The following is a 25434-nucleotide window of genomic DNA, read 5'->3' on the forward strand; positions in this document are numbered from 1 at the left end:
TCCTGTTTCATGGTATATTGCTGTATACCATCCGATCCCACCAGAGGGACGTCTGCCACTCCCCACCTCGAGAGGTAACCGGGGACATCCTGTGGGACCATCCACAGTGGAGGGCAGTTCTGCCAAAATGGAGGACGTGCTCCTTTTCTCTGAGTGTGCAGTATCCCTGCCCTCCTGTCCCAGCCATGGACAGGGCATCACGGGGGGTGGGGGGGGCATCGCTGGGTGGGGGGGCATCAGACTGGGACAGAGGGGTAGGCCAGGAACATAGTTCAGCTCTGACAGCCTCCTGGACAAGCTCTGGGTGCCTGAGCAAAAGGCGGGGGGCTGAAGGCCACAGGAATTCAGCCCAGCCGTGGGGACACAGCTCCAGCTGCCATGAACATGGTTTGGGCCTGTGTCCCCTCTGCTGCAGGAGGCCAGGGGAGGGGCAGTGGGCCAGGACCCCAGCCCTGAGACCCCCATCCATCTGGGCAAGCTCCTGAGGCCAGTAGGAGACCGGGGGGACATTGAGTGACTCCATAGTTGGGAGATCCAGGGCGAGGCCAGGCCTGAGCCTGGCACCTTCTTGGTCATGGGGGAGGCAAGCCACGTAGTCTGAGCTCCAGGCTCGCCAGCAGCTGTCAGCACCTCAGCCCAGGCCCTCCAACACACATCCACAGGGACCCAGGCCTCAGAGCCCCTCCTCCTTGCCCTGAAGATTCTCCCCCTGGTGCACAGGGAACCCCGAGTCTTGGTACTGCTGTTTTGGGAGAAGCAGTCATGGGTGTGTGTTCAAGTCTGATGTTGGATGGAGGGAACTGCAGCAGGGGTGGGGGGTGTTGCTGCTCCCTGCCCTCCCTGAGCAGGGTATCCTGCACTGCCCCCTGCCCTGCCCTGGGACAGGCCTTCCAGCCCCCCAGGGCCTCCCCACTTCTGGGCAGACTTCAGACACCCCAGGCCATCCTGGGGGGCCCAGCACCCACCCTGAGGCCTGAGGGTGGGTGCCGGGGCAGTGGGGCCTGCCCCAGGGTGGGGCCACTGGCCAGGGCTCCAGTTCTGGCCAGCCCCTACTGAGGCCCCTAGCCTGCCAGGCTGTCCAGCATGGTGGTGATTTCAGCCTGTGAGGATCAAAGCTGGGCCCTGCTGGGCAGAGTCTGCCCTTCCCAGGACAGATAAGAAGGATCACGGTGCAACAGGGGGGCTCTGGGTCACCTTTCAGCCTCTGCACAGATGCAGGCAAAGGCTAAAATACATCTCAGGACAGACACCAGACGTCCTCACGGCTCTGCTGAGACCCCTGGGGAGAAGCTGCCAGCAGGGTTGGTGTGAAGGGGGCTGCTGAGCGAGGGGACACCCAGGGCTGAAGCCCCACGCACACCAGTACACATGCATACATATTCAAAGCCCACGGACCCACATGTGCCCACGTGCCCATCCATCATTGGCCCCAGACTGCCCCTGAGGGGGGCCAGTATCTGCCCAGAGGTTCGGCCCCTTGGAGCTGGGGTCACCCCATTCCATGGGCAAGGGAACAAGCCTGGCTGAGCTGGGATAGACAGCAGACCCCTCTGCTCACCCCTGAAAGGACCCTTGCCTTCTCCACCCTCAGCCACACCAACCACCTGTGCCTGGGGTGGGCCAGGAGGGAAGAGGAGGAGGAGAGTGCACTCAGAGCCGGTTGGCCGGGCAGGGCATGGGTTGCCGAGACCTGGGGCTGGCGAGGGTGGAGAGACCAGGCTCCCAGGCCCCCCACAGACACCCCACTGGGCCAGGCCCGAGGGCGGTGGGGTGGGCGGTCCTTCCAGCTCCTTGTGGAGCCCAGCCCTGGCATCCACCGGGCCCTGGCAGCCAGGCCTGTGGGGCGGGTGAGGGCTGCTGGCTGGCTCACCCTCATTTCCTCTTGGCCTCCGGGCTCCAGGCGGCCGCAGGAACAAAGGGAGGATTGTGCCTCCTTCTGGGCCTGCTCCCGGCCGGCCGCTGCCCTCGCTGGGCCCCGTGGGCGAGCCTCCGGCCGCCGGCTTGCAAGGGCTCAGGGAGCACAGGCACCCAGGAGCCTGCCCGAGGCTAAGCAGCCCGCCATCCCCTCCAGTGACCACTGTCCATGCAGGGACATCAGCCACGACGTCTCTGTGGGCCTTTCCGTGCCTTCACCTGTGCAGACACTTCCTGTCACCAGGCCATGGCTCATGGCTGTCCAGCCCCAGCCCCTCTGTGCCTAGGTCCCCCATGGCCTGTGATACCTCCCACCACCCGTCCACCCTGATGGGCCAGAAGGAAGGGGCCCTGTCATCTGTCCAGGGCAGGCCTCCTGGGTCACTAGAGGGTAGTCAGGAGGTGGACACCCTCTGTCTGCCAGCACACACCCCAACGTTCTGGGCCCAACGCTACTTCTCCTGCCACGCATTTAGTGAGTACCACTGTGTGCAGCAGTGGGCGCCAGAACGGGGACATTTGGCGGAGGGCACAGGCAACCAAGGGCACCCACCATCCCATCTCCCAGGTGGGCCCGTGGTCTTACGGTAGCAGAACGCCTCAACAAGGCTGCACTGACTGGACAACCACACTCAGGACATGGACAGAGATGGGTATGCGCCCCAAGGCCACCCCCACCCAAGCGGGGCCGCATCTGTGCTCCAGCCAGAGACACCAGGCTCCCAGCTGGGAAGGGGGACAGGAGCAGCAGCAGCCTCCGCCTGCACAGCCCGGGCTGGGGGGTCTAGCATGACCCCCCGCCCTCCCCCGGCTGTGCACAGCCTGCAGAGGCCTCAGGCACCATCCCCCGCCCTGTGCCACTGGGTTTAGCTCCACCACTACAGTCAAAGGAGCTCTGTGGCCGCCCGGAGGAGCCGGGTGCCGATTGTCTTGGAGGGGCTCCAGGAAGGAACAGTGGAGAACAGCTTTTAGAAGAAAGTGGAAAATATAGAGGAAAAAGCTATGAAGGAAGAAGGAATTTGCCTCTGCAGAGCCCGGCCCGTCCCGCCCACCAGCCAAACTGGGCCCCTCATGCCCAGGGCTGAGTCAGAGCCCTGGGGTAGCGGCCAGGCACACGATGTCGTGAGTGGCGCTGCCCAGGGCACACAGGTGGGGGAGGCGGGGGTCATGGCTCCCTATAGCCCGGGGCCAGGAGTGGGTAGGGTTGGGACCCCAGGACCCCCACCATCCTGCCCACCAGTCAGAGCGTCAGAACCAGACGAGGCCAGATGCTGGCTCCCAGAGGGGACTCAGAGAGGGCAGGGGGTCATGACCACCCTGAGCTCATGGGCCCTTGTTCACAGGGTCCTGCCTAAAGCGAGGTGGCCCGCCAACCAGGTGCCCAGGGCATGACCCAGAGGGGCTCCCTGCCAGGCAGGGGGCAGCTCTGGTTCTGTCCCCAGCTCAGGGGGTGGTTCCTGGGGGGCTGCTGGGATGATTCCGGGAGGGCCTGGAGCCGTGAGGATGATGGTCCCAGGGGAGAGTCTCACATATCTCCAGGCACCCACTGAGGCTCGTGGTTTTCCGGGAAGTCTGGGTACAACTCACTTTCCCCATCCCTTACCAGGAGACCCGAGAGGAGCCCAGCGCCACAAGCGGGCTCCCACTCTTAGTCGCCACGGGAGCCCACCTGCTCCTCCTCCCTTCAGGGTGGACACCGCAAGGCCCAGCCTCTTCCAATCCTCTCACCTCCCTGGTTCTGTGGCCCTTACCCCTCCCTTCAGGGAGCCCCCAGACCCCTGGCTCTTCAAGAGGCAGATGGATCCTCAGCCCTGGCAGCAGGGCAAAGGCACCCCTGCTGGCTCCCCACTGTCCTCTTAGTGGGGGTCCTTCCAGGACCAGGGCAGGGCTCTTTAGGAACACAGGAGCTTGGCCTTCCCCGGGACTCCCTGGGGAAAACCCACCACCCACTGCTCCACTCCCTCCCTCCGCTCAGGATAAGGCCTGCCTGACCCTCCCTCCAGCCAGCTGTTGGCAGCTGTCACCACCTGCCGGCCACAGGCCAGATGCCCAGCAGCTGTCGGCTGTCACAGGGAGTGGGGGTGGGGTATACAGCTGTGGTGGGGGGCAGGGCAGCCTCAGGCCCCACCACCCCCTCACCTGAGGCTACTGCAGACCCTCTGTGTGTCCTCCCCCACCCCTGGAGGGGGTGCATGGGGAGAGACATCTGGCCCCAATCTGGACCCCTCCCTGAGGCATCACCCCCCTCACACACAGGGCATGGCTCACCCTTGAGGTGCTCAGGAGGCCACTTGCACCTCCCCCCAAGACTTGGTTATGGGACAGCTGGTGGCGTCCTCACCCACTTGCGCTCTTGGCCTCCCTGGCCTGTGAAGGTGGTGTGGACAGGGGTCGGCACAGCCTCTGGGGACAAGCACATGCCCCCTCCAGCTTGGGACAGAGGCCTTGGCGCGGCCAGAGGAGGGAGTAAAACTCCAGGCTGCAGGCCCAGACGGACGGGGGCCGAGGTCAGGAAGTAAGGGGCAGCGTGTGACCCTGACTGCTGGGCTGCCACTCCTAGGAAGCCCCTGGCCGCCGTGCTGGCCATTGGACCCGACCCAGGCACACTGCCTTATCATCCCAGACAAACTCCAGACCCAAGGCTCCCTGAACAGAAACAGTCGGGACCCCGAGAGGCAGACGTGTGCAGAGCCACCACCTCCCCCTCCCATCCCCCACCCCGCACGCCTGCTCCTTGCCCTGCCCCAGGCCGAGACTGAGTCTGTGTTGAGTCTCCACCCCTCCCCCCACCTCCACCACACCCCGGGCTGAGCGGAATTCCCAGGGCGGGGGCACAGGAGGTCTGGGTCAGTGGCTCCCTCCCACGGAGCCACACAGCTAGGGCACTAGCAGCTGACTGGGCCTCAGCAGCCACAGGGTCTGCACACAGCTGCTGCCCATAGAAGTATATGTGGGGAGCCCCTGAGCCCACTGCACAGGGCCCCAGGCCCCCTTAGCAGACGAGTGGGTTCGGGAGGCCAGACAGCACCGCTAAGGGTTGCTGCCCCCAGGGTCGTCCCCACAGGAGAAGCCCCAGGGGGCAGGGGAGGTGGGCTCTGCACCTCAGGATCCCTCAGGCCCAGGGAGGTGTTCCAGCTCCCACCTGGTATCACCGAAGTCTGTGGGCCTGTGGGGGGATGGAGGGTCCTGATGGTCCCTGCACAGACAGCTGCAGTCCAGGGACTGGAGTGTCTGGGGCAGGGTGCCAGCCTGGAGGGACCCCTGAGCCAAAGCAGGGGCTGTGGAGAGCTACACAGGGCGGGGGTGGTGGTGGCTGGGATTGCTGACAGGACAAGGCTGAATCTCCAAAGGGACAGCACTCACCTTCACAGGGTCAAGCGGGCAAGGCTGGGCTGTCAGTGCTGGAAGTCAGAGCTGCCCCTGGGCCCGTCCCAGGCTGGGGAGTGGATGCCTGAGGGACGGTGCCAGGGGTCATGGTGAGGGGCTGGTCCAGAAGCCCCCACTGGGCTGCATACTCATGCCACAGGGACCAGGCCTATCTGTAAGTGGGGCGGACAGTGTGAGGGCTCTGTGTGGGGCCTGTGGCCATCCTGCTAGGGCCCAGAGCCACCAGAGCTGGATGGACATTTCCCTTGGGGCTCCTGTCCTGTCTTGTCATCTTCACCGGGTAGGGGGAGTGTAGACCTTCTCTGCTCCCTCCTTTACCCCAACTTTACCCCCTGACCCTGCCCTCTGCTCCCACAAGCCAAGTCCTCTCAGAGCTCAGTGTGGGGGCTGGAGGTATGGCCATGGGGAGGGGGTCCTGTCATAGATCCCACCAGCCCCGGGGCCACTGCAGTCTAGCCCTGCCTTTGGGTCACCAAGGGTTTCCGAGCTCCAGCAGGCCCTCCATCAGCATCCCCAGACATGGGCCTGGCCAAATATTTCCCCAGAGACACTGTCATGAGGCCTAAAAGTAAACCCCCAAACCAAGGACTCTACATCATCCAAGCCCTCCAGGAGAGCATCTGAGCCCCAGCTTTCCAGGCCAGGGTGGCCATGTGGGGCTAGGTACACGGTGGGGTCAGCACAGGGCACAGAGGGCGCCCTGGCCAACAGGTCCCACCCTTGACCCTCCACCCAGCCAAGCCCTTCCATGGGTCCCCTGGATGTGGCAGGGGCTCTATTAAGCGCCGTGGGCTCCTGGGACATCAAGTCCAGCCAGGAGGCCTATCTCCCCAAGCAGGGGTGGCCCTATGGAGGTCCCCACATCACACCCTGCCTCCCACAGCCCCTGCCACAAGGCCAGGATCCTCCAAGCCCCACAAAACCCAGCGTCAGCAACAGGGGCAGCCTGGCCATCCCCTGTGAGCTCTTAGCTCTGGGTTCTGAGTCCAGGCCATGGCTGTCCCCATCCTGTGTCCTGACTGCATGTCCCATGTTCCTGACACCTCTCCTGTGTCCCATATCCTGCATTCCTTTCCCTGTCCCCTGGCATGACCCCAGGATAAGACTCTGATCTCCTGCCAGGCTGTCCCAACCCAAGTCCTGTGCGGGTGGGGCTGTCCCACGTCCCCCTCATTCTCATCAGCCTGGGCCCCCCCCACACACCCTGGACAGCTGTGGGATGAGATTCCCCTTTGAAGCCAGGATGGCCGGGAAGGGTGCGTGGTGGGGGGGCTCGCGCCCAAAGTGTCAGAGCGGTAGCCGCCCTTTCAAGTACTCTGGGCTTGGAGGGACCGGCTTATCACCACCCAGGAACAGATCGGGGGGAAGCTTGTAGCCCGGCTCAGTACTGGAGCTCCACCCACCGTGTGCCATGCCCCCACCAAGGACGCCAGCAGCGGCCTCCTGATGTGGCCTGTCAGAAGTCCCTGTCCAGCCTGGCATGGCCGGGGGTCACTCTGAGGACGCAGCTGGGTCCCTCTCCTCTGCCTCCAAACTGGGAGCTCCCAGGGTAGGGCCCAGCCCTGCCCTACAGAGAACCCCACAAAGCTGGGGACACCAGCTGTTGTGTCCTTGCTGGTGGTCCCCAGAGCCTTGACAGCTGCCTGCTGACCTTTCTGCCCAAGCAGTAGGGGCCATGGTGGGGCATGGGAAGCTCACCACCCCACCCCCTCTCTCTGTCCCTAGGGCCCCATCCTGGGTGGGGGACCCTGCCCTTAACATCAGCTGAGTCTTATCCCTCTGCATCAGACCTGGGAGTCCCCAAGGGGAGACCGGCACCCACAGGGCAGAGACATGGGCTCAGGAGCAGGGTGGGATGGGCAAAAAGGCCAGGCTCCAAGAGAAGCTCCACTGCTAGTTAGCCACCAGAGGTCTGCTCGAGGAGGCCCAGCCCTGGGACCCCCGGATCCCCCATCTTTCACAACCCCTGTACCCGGCCTAGCATCTACTCTCCCCCGTCTCACCCCTCCCCCATGCCCTGGACCCCATGGTCTGTCCACACTGCTGTCCCCTCCGCTGCCCCCACATGTGGTGTGCAGGAAATGAGATTCTATCCTGGGAGTGTGGGGCACAGGGTGGTCCCTACAATATGGGGGGGGGGCTCAAAATGGGACCTTGCAACAGAGGGGACAGAAGTCAGGGTCAAGGATTACTCAGGTAGACCCTGAAATCTCCCAGGAGTCATGCAGCACAGAGCAGGAGGCAGCACAGAGTGGGAGACATCCCAGGAGAGCAGAAGTACAGGGTGGGGCCAAGGGAGAAGGGTCTGGAAGCGACAGGTGGCCCCTGAAAAGGGCATGAGAGGGGTCTGGACCCATGTGGTCACCCCTAGAGCAGGAGGCTGAGGTCTTTGTGAGACAGGCTGTAGCTGAGGACCCTGAGCCCCAGGTGTGGTAATGAACACATAGGGCTTCGGGGAGACCGGGCAGGGTCCCCATGTATTCACAGAGTCACCAGTCCCTCAGTGCCTGCCTCCCCTCAGAAGCCCTGAAAGGGCACAGGGGGTGTGGAGCCCAGGGCTGCCGGTCTCAGTGAGAGCCAGGACCCAGGGCCCTGCTGGACCTGTCTTGCCCCTGAGAGACAGACCATCAGAACTCCTTGGGGACAGAAGACAGGAGCAGTTCCCATGTGAGGCCCAGGCAGAGACACTGGACCTCAGCTGTGAAGGTCATGGGCACCTTTGGAGGTCCAGGCAGGGGGTAGAAGGTGTACCCTCCCAGGTGCGGGGGGGTGAGAGAAAACGGCTCACTTCCATGGCCTATGGTTGTCCCGTAGCCTGAGTTCTCCCTGCCACCCAAGGCTGACTCTTTCCATCCCGCCCCCACCTGGGAGAGAAACGCATCCGGGCTCTAGCCCCCAGAGCCTGTCCTGTCTGGAGAGCACTGGCTGGTCACCAGCTGTGGCTACCTGAAGCTCCCACAGCTCCCCCTGCTTGCCCAGCAGAGCTGCCACAGCTGGCTTCCCATGGTGTCCCCTGAAGTTGGCCACCACCAGCCCTGCCCAGGCTCGGTCACTGCCTATGGAATCAGGATTGCCCCAGTGAGCCTTCCCTCATGGCTAGCCCCTGCCTCCTTGGGGCAGAAAGAGTGGGGTCCAACCCAGGGACACCAGGGGGCCCAGTGGAAGAGGGCCAGAGGATGGGGCCTAGCTCCAGACACCAGAGGACAGGGTTCCCAGACCTGCCCTCGGCTGAGGAGAAGGGAGCCAGTAGAGGCTCGGCCCTGACCCTGGGGAGCTCTGGCTGCAAGGAACCAGCAGAACCAGGTGGGGTGGTGAGTGTACTGGCCGGTAAGGCTGGGCAGAACCTACTTGTGTTCCCTCCAGTGCCCCTAACACCAGCAAGGCCCCATTCCTTCAGCCAGATCTTCTGAAGCTCTGGGGACCCAAAGCACCTCAAACTAGTGGCTTTGCTAAAATCATCTTAACTTAGTGCCTTTTCTTAAGACGCAGTGAGTCCCAGCCTCAGGGTGCGCAGCTGGAGTGAGACCATGGTTCATGGCCCAGTAGTGGCTGGCAGACTCGGGACTGCATCCTCTAGGCGGCAGGCACCAGGACAGGGATGACAACGAGGCCCCACTCCTCCGAGGCCACCAGCCGAAGCCCCAGAGTGTGGGGCAGGGAAACCACAGGCCCTACACTGAGGGCCCTCAGGGCCGTACGGGTAAGAGATGGGACATCCACTGGACCAGGCAGGACTCTAGCTAGCTAGGAAACTGCTGGTAGGGGTGTGAGTCAGTCAGTGCTCCAAACACGGCCACCTGAGTCCAGTTGAGGGCAGCTGACGAGGCCCCAGGACCCCAAGGTGTCATCCCAGAACCCTAGGCCAACTAGAGGACTCCTGGAGCCTGGGCCTGGCACACAGGCCCACAGGCATGGCCACACACACAGCTGTACACAGACATAAGCACACATGGGCACACACGCCTGTTCACAGACCAGGCCCACAAACATGCCCGTACACAGACCCAGGCCCCGCACACACATGCACACACGCACAAGCCAAAGGCAGAAACATCAGCTTAATGGAAGAGGATGCACATTTTCTTGTTTAACAAAATAAATTAAATATACGAAGCTTCAGCTCAAACTCTATATAAAATTACAGAGGTCTGGGGCTGCCACAGGCAGTGGGGCAATGGTGCCCGGCCCGGAGGCGGCCATCCAGTTGGCCAGCAGGCCAGGTGCGTCCCGGGCCTGAGGTCAGGCAGGCTCTGTGGTACACCTTCCTTCCAGCATTATTAATATTATTATTTTCTTTTTTTAAATATAAATATCAAGGGCCCTTCGCTCTGGCGAGGGCAGGGTCACCCCCAGGGGGCTCCAGCCTCTTAGGGCAGGGGCCAAGACTGCTCTGCCTGACCTCCCGGCCCGGGAGCCTGGGGAATGCCCAGACAGGAACTGACAAACACAGCCAGCCGCTGGCGGAGACCTGGGTAGGGACACGGCAGCCGGCACGGGGCAGGGCTTGGGGGTTTGGCCAGGGTCCTCTCAGACCCCCTGCCAGGCGCGGGGAGGGGTGGCTTGACCGTGGCCCCTGTGGAACCCTCCTCATGGGGCAAGGGGTTCCTTCATCAACTAGCCCATTGCTACATGCACAATGCAAAGTTGCCGGCACAGACCTTCCCAGGTGTCTTAGTCTGAGGGGTGTGTGTGTGTGTGTGTGTGTGTGTGTGTGTGTCCAGAGGTATGTGTGTGTCACCGAGGGCACCCCAGGGTGCTGACTGTGCCTCCTGCCTAGGCCCCAGCTCTCTGCGCAGCCGCCTGCCCCACATGGGCCCGCCGCCCCACCCTGGGCCCCGCAGGGCCGGTGGGTGGGGCCCAACCCCGTGGCACTGGCTAGCACTGGTAGTGGATGTGCTGGTGGACCTTGCCCTCCACGTGCGAGTGCGTGTGCGAGTGCGTGTGTGTGTGCGTGTGCGTGTGCACGTCCGTGTAGAGTTTGGGATAAAGTCTGGGCCCGGCAGATGGTCCCGGGCTCAGCAGATGCTGGGGTGCCACCGGAGGCCCGAGCTCCTCGCACAGCCCCACGCCAGGGGCAGGGCCGAGGCTGGGGGGCATGGGACGGTCCTTGTCCCCGGCCCGGTCGCGGGCGGCCACGGGCGGGCGGTGTGCAGGCAGAGGCGGGGTGGGCCCGGGTGTGCATGGCTTCTTCTTGGCCTGGCAGAGCCACAGGAGCACGGTGCCAAGGATGAAGACGGCGCCAGCCGGGATGCCGATGACCACAGGCCACGGCAAGCTGGTGGTCGAGGACGAGGGGGCCACGGGGGGCCCTGGTGGCTTGGGGTCTGCAAGAGAGGCCAAGGATAGGGGTGGGGAGAGCAATGTCGCCACGGGTCCCAGGACAGCCCGCGACTGGCCAGCCTGTGGCCTCATGGGGCGCCTCGCGTAGCTGGGGTGGGAGCAGGGAGGGGGCGCACCTGGCAGCACGGTGAGGAAGGCGCTGCGGAAGCTGTAGCCCATGGTGTTGGCCCCCAGGCAGATGTACATGCCGGCATCATCCTGGCGTGCGCGCGCAATGAGCAACTTGTTGAGGTAGGAGCCGTCGGGCCTCGACCACACATCCCCCGTGGGCAACACCACAAACTTCTGGCCACCCACATCGATAGTGGAGTTGTAGCGGCCCTCAGCGCCATACTCCACACGCTTTAGCCACTGGATCACCGGCTTCACATCGCTGCGCACTTTGCACTGGAAGGATGTGGTGCCCCCGAAGTCCACGGTCGTGTTCACGGGGTGCGTGCCCGTGAGGACGGGCTTGGAGCGCGTCCGCTCTGCATGGAGACACAGCAGGTCGTCGGCACCACCTTGGGCCGCCCCCACCCCACCCCCCGCCCCAACCCCAGCCCCCTGCACTCACGGATCACATCCACCTTGTAGGTTGCATTGATGGCGCCTGCGCGGTTGGACACACGGCACGTGTACCTGCCACTGTCCTCGGGACGCAGGTTCTTCAGGCTCAGTGTCCACTTCTTCTTTCTGTGCTCCCCGGCCTCCAGGCCTGTCAGGGCCTGGTCGTCCTTCATCCACATGATGTCGGGCCGTGGGTGCCCACTGGCCACACACTTGAGCCGCACAGAGCTGCCCACAGGCCGAGCGATCACGCGACGCCTCATCTTGGAGGGCTGCGTGAAGCGGGGCCGCGCTGTGGAATGGCCAGCACACAGGTGAGCAGGACACTGGGAGGCCACCCCCACCCATGCCCAGGGAGGACGGCGATGCCCACCCCCTCTCACCCCACTGCTTGCTGGCTGCATCCTCCTGGCCCCCGGAGGCACCGTCGTGCCCCAGACGCTCCCTTCCTGCGCCAGTATCATCTGCAGAGAGGACAGCAATGAGGGGGGCCCCAACAGTGTCCCTCCCGACCCCAGGCTGGTTCCCAGGCCCTGGCCTCTGGCCCAGCTGGGAGAGCTCTGTAAACACACATGCGCGCCCCCAGGGCACACCCACCTCTCAGAATCCCAGAGACAGCTGGGCAAGAGCTGCCCGCCCAGCCCACTGCCTGGGTGCAGGTGACCCCAACAGAGCCCCCCCGGCTCCGGGGGGTCTGCAGGCCCAGTGGGAGGAGGGGGCCGGGCCCGCCCGGCAGCTGCGGTAACCCTAGCCCACATCAAGGGGGCCGAGGCCTTGGAGAGCTGACATGGCTCACATACCGCCTCGTCACCCTCCCCTCTCAGAGGACAGTGGGGGGGACACCAGCCGTGTTCCCATTCCACAATCCAGAGCAGGGGGCCTAGTGGGGGTGGGGCAGGCCAAGGAATGCCCTTCCTGTCACAGCCTCCTCCACCCAGTCAGGGACCCAAGGAGGGGGCCGCACAAGTCAAGCTCGCCCCCTTTGCGAGATGGGGTGCTGTGGCTGCCAGGGAGCCCCACCTCCAGGCACCCAGCCCAGGAGCCCTCCCGGTACCAGCGAGTCATGGGTGCGTCTCTGGGGACCCCGCCAGCCCCCACACCAGAGCCCCAGAGGCAGAAGAGAACACAAGGCCCTTGGCGGCCCCTCTGAACTCTGAAATCTGAGCCTCAAAGTCAGAGCCGACGCCAAGGCCTGGCCTCCCAGCCAGGCCCTTCACAAGACCACCACCCTGGGGCTCTCCCATGCCCACTCCTGCCACCCCCTAGCCAGCCTGGGTCTCCCCGTCAGCAGAGGTTCTGGGGACCCCATGGCACAGGCCTGAGGAGGAGGGCCCAGGCTGGGGGTGGTGGCCCCAGAGGTCAGGCCCCTGTCCTGGTCTTGGAGAAGGCCGGCAGGTAGGTCTCCTCCTGGTAGCAGCACTGGGGTGGGGTGGGGCCGCACAGGGAAGGTCTGCTTCCCGGGCTCACGTGGACTTGGGCTCACACGGCATGGGCCCAGCGTGGGCATCACTGACCCATCACGATGAGGGTGTAGTTGACGCTGAGGCTGCCGAAGCCGTTGGTGGCCTTGCACACATAGGCGCCGGCGTCCTCCCGCTCCACCTCCTTCACCTTCAGGCCCTGGGGCAGCACCCGGAAGCGGCTCCAGCCGCCATGAATGGTGCGGCCGTCCTTGGTCCACATGGTCAGTGGCGGCGGGTCTCCCTCCACAGGGCACTGCAGCCGCACAGTGCGGCCCAGCCGGGCCACCTGCCTTGGAACCACCTTGTCTGCCATCCTCGGAGGGCCTGTGGGTGGTACAGAGGGCTCAGTCAGGGAGGGGCGGGTGGCCAGTGGTTAGGAGTGCAGGCAGGCCTGCATGCGGGAGCCCCCGTCAGCTGCCTGCCTGCCCAGCCCAGGCAGTGGGGGTCTGAAGCCCTGGGCCCTGGCCCCAGCCCGCAGGGGTCAGTAGTCTCCTGGATCCTGCCACTGCCGGGATCTGAGCTCCCCGGATGTGCCGTCACATCGTGTCACGGAGGAGCCAGGATACAGAGGGGCCAGAGCGACTCACCCAGGCTGCGCGTCCACAGGCGAGCCAGGATGGACCCCCATGTACTCCCCACAGGCAAGGCACACAGCACCAAGTCTGTGTAGCACAAGCAGATGTGTCTCATGGTCCGGTCAGTGCCCGGCTATGTGTGCCTGGCCAAGGGCCTCCCTGATGCCAGCGGCACCATGGCAGGAGGCTGGGCAGAGTGGCACGATAGGGTGGCATGACCCCGAGTCCCTGGGGTCCAAGGGCAAGCAGCAGGGTTCCTGGTCTGGCTGGCAGCCCCCTGCCCACTGTCCCCCAATAGGAGAAGCCCAAGTCACCAGCAGGAAGAAACCCACTCCCAGCCCTGTCCCAGCTCACGGCTAGCCTCGGTGCCTCCTGGGTGCAGAGCCAGCAGGCCGGCTAGCCGGCTGCAGAGGATACTGCTGGCGTCCCAGAGAGGTGGGGTTGCCTCCTGGCCAAGCCCCAAGGCTCCTGCACCTTGGGGCAACCTCAGGGGGCACTGAGCCCTTACACTCACCCCGCTGACTGTACACCCAGACCAGAACAGATGGCTCTGGGCACCCCGCTGCCCTTCCGGGGTCTAGCTCCCAGGATCCCGCCCTCTGGCTGTTGGCCAGGGGTGCTCACTCCACACTGTGGCCACTAGGGCCTGGACGTCCTGAATCCTGTGTCATGGTCTCCCAGGAGCTGGCCGGTGGCCGCCCTGAGATGCACAGCTATGGGGCCTGCGGGCAGCATGTGCTCTCAAGAACCAGCTGGTGTTTCTATGGTGTGTAGGTACCAGCTGGCTGTGTTGCCGGCTTCCCCTCCAGGACCCAGAGTGCATCCCTGGGCTTTCCAGAGGCTCGTGGCAGCTTCCTGTGCACCATCTCCCAGCCCCAGGGGACCTGTGCGAAGTGTAGCCCCACGCCACTGGTCTGCTGGTGGTGAGGGCAGGGGGTGTTGGCCCCCATTCAGATGGAGAGAGCTGACAGCCCAGGGTCTAGGCAGAGAGGGGCCCGGCTTTGCTAGGGGGACAGAGGGTTAGGGGGCACAGCAGGGGCACAGCAACACCAGGCCCTTCCCTCTGTGCCCTCTATGCCCACTGGTGAAAAGGGAGCTTGAGGTGGGGGAGGGCCCTACCCAGCCCCACCTACCCTCCCACCCACCCCACCAAGCACACCCCCAGGAATGCTTCTGCCTCTGCTAAGGTTCCCCCCACTCCTGCCATGGGGCTCCTAACATGGGCCCCAGGCCATCCCTGCACTCTCAGCCAGCTCCCTCCAGGCCCCCAGGGCCCCAGCAAGCAGCTGCTGAGATCTACCTCTCCCAAATTTCTCAGTTGCCTATGGGGCCCCCCAGACACCCACCAAGTCACAGTGAGACAGTTGCGGGGGTCTCCTGAGGCCCCACAGCATGCCCAGGGTCCCAGCCTTCCTCCCAGGCAGGCCCTGTCTAACACCTGTCACTGCTTGCAATCCCACTATTCAAAGGGGCACCCCAGACTGCAGGACAGAAAGGGGACCCCCTCAGCCTGCCCCCAGGCTGACTGACACCTGGCTGTCCACACAGGCCCAAACACTGCCTGGCAAGCGTCGGGGGCTAAGATGGTATCCCTCTCTCCCCGGGTTTTCCTGTCCTGGCCCCATCCTAGAAGAAGCCTGCGTCAGTGGCAGAGAGAGGACCCAACAGACAGCGCTTCCGGGGCCAGGAGGGGCACCTGCAGCCCTGCCCCCTCCCTGTACCAGGCAGTGGGGTGTGATGAGTGGGGGTCAGGGGCATCTACTGGGCCACAGAGGCCACAGGCCTCCTCAGCCACTGCAGAGAGGAGGACAGAGCCCAGTGACTGCCAGACAGAACGGAGGTGTGGCCTTGAGGACTGGCCTGCATGCAGGACAGGGGGACAGGCAGGCAGCCAGAGGCCCCAGCCGGAGCCAGCCTTATCCTAAAGCAAACAGCCCCCTTCCCCTCCCCCTGAGCCGGGCCTTCCCTGCCCCCGCCCCCCCTTGCCTCTGCAAAGACCCCAGCAGGCTCACCGGAGGGAGCCCCCCCACCCCAGATTCCTGGGGATTTTGGCCGCCAGTGTGACTGCCACGGCTCTATATTTAGCTCAGGAAACACAAGCCCCCATTGTTCCACCTGGTCAGGTGCCCGACCCACCCAGCCAGAGGCAAACTGAGGCAAGACCTGAGGCAGATGGGCAGCTGGAGGGTGTGCAGGGGGTGGAGCGGGGGCAGTTTCCCACCAGCTGTAGGGCAGTCTCTGGATCCTTCAGCACAGGCACTTCCCCACAAACACCACCTCCAGGAAGCCCTTGACCTTCCATGCGCCCCAAGCCACAGCCTTGAGGAATTTTGGGGGGCATGGGCAGGATGTGGATGGCCATGTGGAGGTGGTAAATGGAGGCTGGGTCTGGGTCTCACCCCTCAAGGGGGCTGAACAGCAATGCGGTAGGCAGAGAGAGGACCACCACACCTTCTTCTCCTCCCTCTCTCCTTCCCGCCCTACCCCATCCCCACAGCTGTGACAACATACTAGAATGGGGGTGTGGGGATGGGTCAGGGGGCAGCAACCAGGAAGACCCCATATATCCAGCCTACACTTCTAGGCTTCCCAGCCACCACCCAGAACTCAGGTGCCATACATCCACCTCATCACGCCATCTCCAGACGCTGTCCCCAGACACATAGGCTATCCCCCAGACACATAGGCTATCCCCCAGACACATAGGCTGTCCCCCAGACACACAGGCTGTCCCCCAGACACACAGGCTGTCCCCTAGACAGTCCCCAGACACACAGGCTGTCCCCCAGATATTATCCCCAGACACAGGCTATCCCTCAGACACTGTTCTCAGACACATGGGCTGCCCCCCAGATGCACACACCCTACCCACAGACAGGCTCCCAGGCACACGCACATACACAGTCATACACCAATAGTAGAGGCAAACTCCCCACACCAGAGACCCCCTTGCCCCACCTGCCGTGAGGACAGTTGCTCAAGGGTTAAAACACTATAACCTCAGCTGATGCTCCCCCTATCCCAGCAGAGCCCAGGAGGGCTGAAGGAGCAGGGGAGCTGGGACGGATGGAGGGGTGACACATGCTGGAGGGCTAGGGACAGGACCCCAGTGGCAGTCTAGCCCATGCAGTTTCCAACACCTTCGGGGGCCACCTGAAGTGCAGCCCCCCACACCTCCCTAATCCTCACGGCCTCTATGCTGCCCATCCCTTCCTGGTATCTCTCCCCAACACCCTCCCCAACCCCCCTAGGGGGCTGCAGTGCCCCTCTTGGGGTGGCCTGCTCTGGCCGCTCCATCTGAACCATACCCGAGCCCCTGTCCTGTTTAGGTCTGTCTCGGGCCTGGCCGTGGGGGCATTGCCCATGCCAGCCTCTCCCTCTCTCCGCCACTCAAGGCATTCATGACCTGCTGACCCCAAGCGGCCTTCATGAGGAGCTGGGCCAGACACCAGCCCTCCCGGGGGCACCTAAGTGCCAGTCCACACTGCCCACACAGGGGCCACGGACACGGGTGGAAGTGAGGGGCTGCAGGAATCAGCTGGTCAGTACATCAGAGCTCACTCCATTCCCAATCAGCCCTGAGAAGCCCTGGAAATAGCCAGCCTAGAAGGAACTCTCTGGCTGGTTGGGGAGCCATCAGGCTGACCTTGTTGGGACTGGCTGGGAAGGGACTTTGGATGGCCAGCTGGAGCCACTGGAGCCCTCTCTTCCTGGAGAAGTCAAGTGGTCTGGAAAAGAGGACTCAAAGGACTCTGTGACAGGGCCTGACAGGGGGCAGGGAAGCGATGTAGGTCCCGTCTAGCTTGGCAGAGGCAGGGGGACACTCTCCGGCAGAGTGGGGGTCCCTATGCTGGTCCCTTTGGTGGGTGAACACCACGCAGAGGCAGACCTGGGGCCAGTGCCCTCCCCCAAGAAGACAAGGGCTGGGAGGCTAAAAAGAGGGGGCCCAGATGAAGACCCCCCCAGGACAGCCGTGAGAGGCAGGGCTCAGCCTCCACCCTGGTTCTGAGCCACTCTGGTACACGCGTGCACACACATGGGCTCCCAATCACCAGCAGGCCCGGGGGGCGGCCCCTGGGGCTGAACCCATGGGATCTACCCATGGAACTGGTAGGACCCACAGGGCGGGCTGTTGCCCCAGAAGCCAGGCCGTCTGGGTGCAACAAAGGGACAGCCTGACCCACTGAGTCAGCAAGCTGTTCGAGGTGTCCGACCTGACACACCGCCCGGGGAGCAGCACCATGGAAGGCAACAGGCTGGTGGGGGGGACCCTCCAGGTCTGTCCCTGGCCCTGGAAGCCCCAGGCAGACCTCCAGCCCAGACCTGACCAGGGCTCCTCCTCATTGCCACTCCCAAGACACACATGGGGGCCACAGAGCATTCCCTGACAGGCTGCTGCCCTGGGGAGGGGGTCCCCACAGGAACGGCCAACAGCTAAAGGCACCCACTCCACGGCCCTAGGAACAGTCTAGAGGGCTCACTGGCATACCCCGGTGGCTGCATCCACAGCCTGCCAAGTCCACAGACTCCAAGCTGACCCCTGCCCCCCTCCCCCACCTCAGAAAAACATCATGTACCTAGAACTGGTTTAGCATCACCACCTCCCTAGAGGGGCCCAGCCCCAGCCCCAACCCCAGCCCCAGAGTGAAGAAGGACCTGGTCCCCTGGGTCTCCCTAACAAGCTGGTGCTGGACCCAGGAGACAGGGTAACAGGACAAGAGGCCCAGCGCACCCAGGGTCCTGCCCGCCATGGGCTTGAACCCATATGACATGGTGTTTCCTGAACCTGGAACCCCAGGTCAGAGGTTGGCACCAGTGCTGCTCCTCACTGTGAGGGCTCAAGCGCCGGACGGCCCAAGCCCCAGGCCACAGAGCCCCGCATTCCCACCCACACCAGCTTCACCTACCCCAGGGTCCCAGCCAACAGCCCACAGCCAGCTTCTTGCTGACAGACTATAGGTACGAGGCTGTGGCACACTGGGATCCCTGAGATCTCCGCAGGCTACAGGGCACACAGCACCCGCTGCCAGGCTCCACAGTGAAGCCCACGGTCCCCACCAGACCGGGCAGGCTGCTACAGAGTGCCAGGGCCAGCCAGTGGCACCACTGACACCCTCAGTGTCCTGAGGCTCAGCATGGTGGGGTCAGAGGAGATCACCGCCCAGGGCAGTCCCAGGCCAGAGCTGGGCACAGCTCCCTCTCCACCACCTGCTGCCCCAGGCCCCTTTATCTCTTCATAGTGCAGGACTTGTGTCAATCTCTAACAAACTGGGGAAGAAAGTCATTATTTTCTGCCACAAAGGGAAGCCCTGGGCATCAGCAGGCCCTAGGCTGGAGCACCTCCCTGTCACACTGTCCCCTGCATTCCAGGGACAGACCTGGAGCCCCTGCCTCATGCTGGTTCTCCCCAACGAGGCCAGTTCCTGTGGGACAAAGGGACCCAGGCCCACCAGCCTCAAGGCCCTGGCCCAGCAACTCACTGGGGACAGGAAGCTATCACCCAGGACATGCCCAACCCCTTTGCCCTGCACCCTAGCCAACCAACCTCTCAGCCCAGTCCTGGCCTATTCCCACTCCTGGCCCCCATCCAGCTACACCAGGGCGTCTGCAGCCCCAAGATGTCCACCTTGGTCAGTGCGACCCGCCCACCTCTGCTCACGCTCTTCCCCCACCCAGAGGCCATTCTCCCCTCACCTGACCAGTACCCATACCTCCTTCCGGGCTGTGCTACCCACGTCTCTCCCTATGCCCCCAATTCCCTCCCCCAGACTTCCTCGACTGTGGACCGTCTGGCTGCAGACCCAGCCTGAACTAGCCCAGGACAGAGGCCCCCACTGCCCTCGGACCCCAAGAGTAGCCACACTGAACACCCACAGGCTTGACCAGAAGCACACAATGACCACCACTAGAAAGACAGATGGCAGGCAGGGTGGGGTGGCAGCATGGGCCAGAGGCTGTGTCCTGGGCATGCCAGGGCTACGGCCACTGGGATGGCACAGAAGGCCCGCCACCAGCAGCAACGCGGCCAGCAGCGAGACTCCTGGCCCACCGGGACCACCGCCTGCCTCCACCAGCACTCTTAGCAGTGTCCAAACCCCAGGCCGGAGGCTGAGGCCACTGCTGGGAAAAACCAACATTTCCCCATGGCACTGGGCGGGGGTTGAAGGCCCATTGATTCCCGCACAATGAAGAAGGAGCCTGCGGTAGGAGTTTCCAGGCCCAGCCAAAGGCGACTTTGTTCATGGCTCCCTCCTCCCCCCAGAGAGGACAGTGATTTATTTTCTCTTCCAGGAGTGGGGCCCGAGACATAAATGGGGCGGCTGGCCTGCATCCCCACCTCACAGCGCCTGGGCCCAGCTCCCGCACATCCACCTCAGCTGGGGCTGCCTGGTAGGGTTGGGGGAGGCCCCTGCGGCCTGGCCAGAGGCCAAGCAAGGTCAGCCAGCGCACACGCACACGACGACAGCCCTCCTGACGGCCGCGCGTCCTCCGCACGCCCTCACACACACTGGTAGGCCCTTCCCAACACAGCCCAGACGACAAGAAGTCACTATGCTGGTGGCATGAGGCAGCCAGCAGCCAGCGCCCGGCCCCGGGGGCGACGCTCGGCCCTCCCAGGGCACACCGGCACGGTCCAGGGGACAGAAAGGTGACTTCGAGGGCTGGCTGTCCAGAGACCTGTCCACTGCTTCCCCTGTGGAAAAGCTCAAACCCGACAAGCCCTTCCACGAGTTCTTCTAGAGCTTTCTGGGAAAGGCAAGGTCATCGGAGCTGCTGGAGTTCCCACTGTGAGAAACCCAAATCCTATCTTCCCTCCAATTTGGAAAAAGCTGTTGAAGACAAACCCACCCTGATTGTGAAACTTTCAGAAAGAAGAACTTTGAAAACATGATCTAGTGTAGAGACGGGCTGACTGTGGAGAGCGTGACGCACAGGGAAGACGGCTCTCGGCAAACAGCCTGGCCCTCTGGGGGCGCGCCCAGAGGTACCGTGCCCCTCAAGGCCAGGCTGGAGGGGAAGCCAGCACTGTTCAGGAACAGGGGCCTCATACCCCACCCCCAAAGCCACACAGGACCTTGCCCTTGGAGAGTGGGTGCCAGGGCAGTGCACACCCGGCATGAGGGCCAAGGCTGGAGACAAGGCGCAGTCCCAAGGCCAAGGCTGAGGGAAAGAGAGCTGGGTGTGGCCCCTCCAGGGCCCCCTGGCACTGAGGCAGGCTCTGCTGCCCGCCGCCATTGCTGCCATCCGCCACTCTGCGTCAGGATCCAGCCAATGACCAGGCCAGGCCAGCGGCCTCCAGAGCTCCTGGCTGAGCAGCCAGAGGACAGGCAGGTGTGGGATCGAGGGGAGTCCAAGCAGATGAAAGAGGGATCGGAATCCAGGCTGCCGGCCACTGGCGGGCGGGGGGGCCTTGCTGCATATGACCTGAGTGCCTGCCGTGCCCAGGACACTGCCAGGCCCAACCACGCCTGGGCAGCCCCCACCAGGCCACCAGGCCAGTCCCTAGCCGGGCAGGCGGGGGGGTACTGTGGCATTAGGCCCACCTGGGCTGCCGCCTGCCACCCAACTGCCGAACGTGCCCATATAAGGCCGGGCTGGGCTCGGTGTACCCGCTGGGTGGCGGGGGGAGGGGTGCGAAGCCTCAGAGGACTGGTGGACAGGACAGGGACGTTCCTGAGTGGTCAACACACCCAAAGGGCTGGCCCGGCCAAAGGGCCCGCCTAGCCGAGAAGAGGCCAGTGCAGAAGATGGCGGGCGGGAGTCCGTGAACGCGTATGTCCCATCACCCGTCAGCCAAGGCTGTACCTTGCTGGGGCTGGGTACAGGGGCGAGCGTCCCTCGGGAGACATTGCAGGCCTGCCCACTGGGACATCAGGTGTGTGAGTGTGCATCTGAGTCCTGGAATGGAACACACCCACATACAGTATGTGGCCTGAAGCAGGTGGTCCTCTGGGTCTGCCTGGAGATGAGCCCCCACCCCTACACCATGCAGCAACTCCATGTTCCAGACACTCAATCCCCCAGCCCCCCACCCTATATCTTCCCAGGGATGGGCCAGCTCAGGGCACAGGGCTGGGTCATGAGTCCCAAACACTAACAATGTCCCCACTGTCCCCAAACCGCACCCTGACCACCATGGGGGTCTCTGGGTCTAATTGGGTCCTTATAGGGGCCTAACTGGGTTCATTGTGCCAAACAGCCTACCCCACAAAAATCCTCAGGGTAACCAACTGCCCTCAACCTCAGGTACACATACAGACATGCATGTGTCCTGAGAGGCACTGGGGCCAGAGTCCACTCTACCAGCAAATGTGGGGTCCCACAGGTGAGCCGGGGTGATCTTTGGGTGAGAGAGGCCTTGTGGGTGAGGTGTGCCCCCTCAGTGAGCATAGAGTCCCAAGGGTGAGCTGGGGGTGAGCTGTGGCACCCCACGGGCAAAGGGGGATGTACCTTCTGGCTGAGCCTGGGGGCCCAGAGGGTGAGAAGACCCACCAAGCTCCAGGCCAGTAGGGGCGGGGCGCAGGCACGCGCGCCAGCTGGGCACTGTGGCAGGGTTCAGGCCCGGGAGGGAAAGGGGCGGCGCTGGCGCAGGCCGGGGCGCCGGGCTGGGCGCCAGGACTCACCTCGGGCGGCGGCGGCCGGCGGGAGGGCCCCCAGCAGCAGCGGCGGCAGCAGCAGCAACAACGTGGGGCTGGGCGTCATCTTGGCCCGTCCGGACCTGGAGGTATTGAGGGTCGGTCACTGGCGTACAGGGTAGGAGTCGCCACCCTCTAGACTAGGGCCCCGGGGCCGCCAGCACCGCAGTCCGGGGCTGCGAGGGTCTGGGTGCGGGCCTCCCCGCCCTCCCTGCCAGCGCTCCAGGCGGAGGAAGCGGCGGCGGGGAGCACCGCGGGTATCAAAGGCAGACAAAGGGTTTACACTAATTACCGGCCTCCCCCGCCGCCCCCCGTCTCTAAACACCGTCTGGATTCCTGGCGCTTGTAACTCGGGCCCTGCCCGCGGGACACACAACACCGGCGGCCGCGCACATAATCGCCTGCGCCATTAGCGGACAAATTTGCGCTTGGGGGGGCCCACGTGGGGTGCAGGGGCGGGGGCGGGGCGCGGACAGGACCACTGGCCGGGCAGGGTCGGCGGCGGCGCGTGCGGTGCCCAGCGGCCTCGCACATTGTATTCCGGAACCCAGACCCTCCCAGCCCCCGGCCAGATCCCGGACCGCGGACCCCGATCCTTCCCTGCAGGCCCTCCCAGTCGGCCCCCCGGGGGTCGCGGGCGCGCGGAGGGTCTCACCTCGGCGGGGCAGGCAGGCAGCGGGGCTCAGGGCCGGGCCCGCGGGACGCGCTGCGCGGTCATCGCCGCCCCGGGCGCCGCACCCCGGCGCCCCGCGCCCCCGGGCCCGGCCTCGGGACGGGGCGGCGCTACCTGGGCGCGGGCGGCTCGGGCCAGGACCGGCGCCGAGGCGGGTGTCCGGAGGCAGCGCGGGCGGAGGGGTCGAGTCCAGGGGCTGGAGGCCGGGGCCGGGGTCCCGGGGCGGCGGGGCGAGGGGCCCGGGGCGCCGCGCCGCGAGGCGTCCTTCCCTGCGGGGCTTTGTCAACTCTCCCGGAGCGAGCGCCGAGCCCGCCGCGCGCCCCGCCCCGACACAACTTCCCTCCAATCGGCTCGCCCCGGCTCGCCCCGCTCCCGCCCCGCGCCCGCCCCGCGCCCAAACTTTCCCCCAATCCGCGCGCGCCCGCCCCGCCCGCGGGGCTCTGGGCCTTAACCCTCGCAGTGCGGGCGGCCTGCGGGCGGGGCGGCTCCCTGGGGCGCGGCCCCGCCCCCGGCCGGGCCCGGCCCCCAGTCCCAGTCCGCCCTACCCGGCCCAGCCACCCCCTTCCCGCCCTCGTCCCGCCCCCACCCCACCCCCGCCACGCCACGCCCCCCCCGCCCCTGCCCCGTTAGTCTCTGCCACCCCAGCCAGGCCCACCGCCACCCCGGCCCCCACCCCACCCCGCACCTCCCCACCCTGTCCCGCGCGCCCCTGGATGCCGCGGCGCCCACCCCATACCTGCAGCCACCGTGCCTAAGCACTCCTGGTACCCCCAGCGCTGGCCCTGGTCGAGCCCACAGTCGCCTGACCTCGGGCCAGCCCCGACTGCAGCTAGGCCATCCCTGGTTGCCCAGGACGGGAGGACGGGATGGCTGCAGGGCTCCCTCGAGGCCCAAGTCCCCGGGGAGCCCCTGGGAGCAGTGAAGAGATCCAAGACCCAGCTCCAGTCCCAAGTGGTTCTGGCAGAGGGGAACAGGTCTCTGGTGAAGTGGGGAACAGAGGTTCTGCCCCGTTCCCAGGGTCATGGTGGCATCCCTGACCGAAGGCAGGTATGCCCACCTGGGGCTTCAGGCCTGCCGCTGTGATAGTAACCCCAAGGACACCAACAAGAGTAATAGAGACCAACACACATCACTTCTTTAATCCTCAGAGGCAGGCAGGTGCCTTGCTGTCACCTGACACAGGTGAGGGAGCAGAAGCACAGAGAAGGCAGGTAATTCGCCCAAGATTTCCCCATGGGCAGTCAGCAGAGACTGAACATGCAGACTGAAACTGTGCTTTGGAGGCCTGCTTTACTGTGTCCTTTCTGCACACTGCTCCCCCTCCCCCCACCCCAGCCCTGGCCTGCTCAGCGTCTGCCCACTCAGATGCCTCCCCACCTTCACCCTCCAGGGCCTCCTCCCCAACCTTTCTGATCTGAGGAGGGGGCCAGGCTCTCCTCGGCTTCCCCTCCACTGTCGCTTCACTGGAACGGACAATCATCATTTTAAAATAAAATTGTGGGGGCGCCTGGGTGGCTCAGTGGATTAAGCCTCTGCCTTTGGCTCAGGTCATGATCTCAGGGTCCTGGGATCGAGCCCCACATCAGGCTCTCTGCTCAGGGAGCCTGCTCCCCCTACCCCCCGCCTACTTGTGATCTCTCTCTCTCTGTCAAATAAATAAATAAAATTTAAAAAAAAAAATAAAATAAATAAAATTGTGATCTTGCTGTGATTCCATAATACCTTCACCATAAACCCCACAAGCCTTGAGGCCCTGGATGCCTGGGTCCTAACCACATCCCCTTCTCCCACAAACTCTGGCCAAATAATACCCCCAACACACACACGAACACACCTGCCCCCATGAGGAGCCTTTCAGTCCCCTCTCGCCATGCTGCTCCATCAGAAACCCTGACTGGAACAGCTTCTCTCTGCTCAGGAGTGCCCTCTTCCAGGAAACCTTCCAGGGAAGACTGAAACTGCAGAGGCCTTGCAGACTAACATTCCCAAGGCAGAGGAGAGCTGGGTGAGGGAGTGTCAACAGTCAGGGTTTGGGGCCTATCAAGGCCCAGACTGCCCACCGTTCCCAAACAAGTGAGAAGGCAGGGTCCCAAATCCTGTCTCCAGACCAGTGTAGGCACTTCGGGATGGGGTAGAGGCGAGCCCAGCCCAGCCTTGTCCTGTCTGTACCCTGAGTGAGGGCCCAAAGGGCAGACCTGAGTAGCCCTCCCGTACTTGATTCAGGCCTTGCCGATGGGGAGGAAGCAAGGAGAGCTGATTCAGGGCCCTCCTGGGAAGGGAGGGTCGGGGGGGAGCTGGCCTTGGGGGTCATGGACAGGTGCTTTGGGACAAAATGGGCAAGTGGGTGGAGTGGGTCTTGGCTAGCTCGAAGGCTGCCCCAGACTTCAGGAACAGGTTTGTGAGGAGACACAACTGGAGCGTGAAACCCTCCAACAGGTGTGTAGGCCGCGAAAGGCAGCTGTGTGAAAAGACGGTTCTCAAGTTTGGGGGGTGGTCAGAAATAAGGATGTGGGCAGCATGCGAGGCCGTCCAGTGCAGTGTGGGGCTAGGTGGGCAGTGGGGAGGGGTCATGGGCCTATAAGCAGCCCCAGGCAGGGTCGGAGGGGGGCGAGGAGGCGTGGCCCACCCGGAGAGTACTGGGTGGAGTCCTAAGGAGCGGCTCTGGGGCACCCAGTGCTGCTGGCCCCTTTCCCTGTTCCAGGACAAGCTGCCCCCTGGCGGAAGCACTTAAGGAGGTAAGCCCCCACCAAAGGGCACCCAGCTTCCCTCCCCTGCCTCGCCACTTCCTGGCCCCTAGGCACACCTTCTGGGGCTCCTCAGGTGGGAGGCAGGTCTGCCTGAATGCCCAGCCCAGGCCACTTCCTCCAGGAAGCCCTCCCACTGGCAAGCTCCCACTG

The 25434-nt window shown here is 64.3% G+C and overlaps 1 protein-coding gene across 1 annotated transcript; it reads right to left on the bottom strand.

Annotated features, from left to right (window-relative positions):
• Positions 1–9359: 9359 nt before the first annotated feature.
• FGFRL1 (fibroblast growth factor receptor like 1) lies at positions 9360–22849 on the bottom strand. The gene is made up of 7 exons (XM_082727547.1): positions 22520–22849; positions 21853–21947; positions 12705–12977; positions 11574–11654; positions 11198–11482; positions 10758–11111; positions 9360–10625 (listed from the first exon to the last, which is right to left on the bottom strand). Exons 2-7 carry the CDS (start codon positions 21929–21931, stop codon positions 10177–10179), a joined length of 1521 nt encoding a protein of 506 aa, XP_082583673.1. The 5' UTR covers positions 21932–21947; positions 22520–22849; the 3' UTR covers positions 9360–10176.
• Positions 22850–25434: the final 2585 nt, after the last annotated feature.

Source organism: Mustela nivalis (assembly GCF_964662115.1).
Source record: "Mustela nivalis genome assembly, chromosome: 4".
Lineage (NCBI taxonomy): Eukaryota > Metazoa > Chordata > Mammalia > Carnivora > Mustelidae > Mustela > Mustela nivalis.

Coding starts and splice junctions, on each gene's coding strand:
- FGFRL1 (XM_082727547.1), bottom strand. CDS start 21,931: ATGACGCCCAGCCCCACGTTGTTGCTGCTGCTGCCGCCGCTGCTGCTG. Junction 12,978..21,852: donor GCCGGCCGCCGCCGCCCGAG/GTGAGTCCTGGC, acceptor TACCACCCACAG/GCCCTCCGAGGATGGCAGAC. Junction 11,483..11,573: donor TGCAGCCAGCAAGCAGTGGG/GTGAGAGGGGGT, acceptor GCCATTCCACAG/CGCGGCCCCGCTTCACGCAG.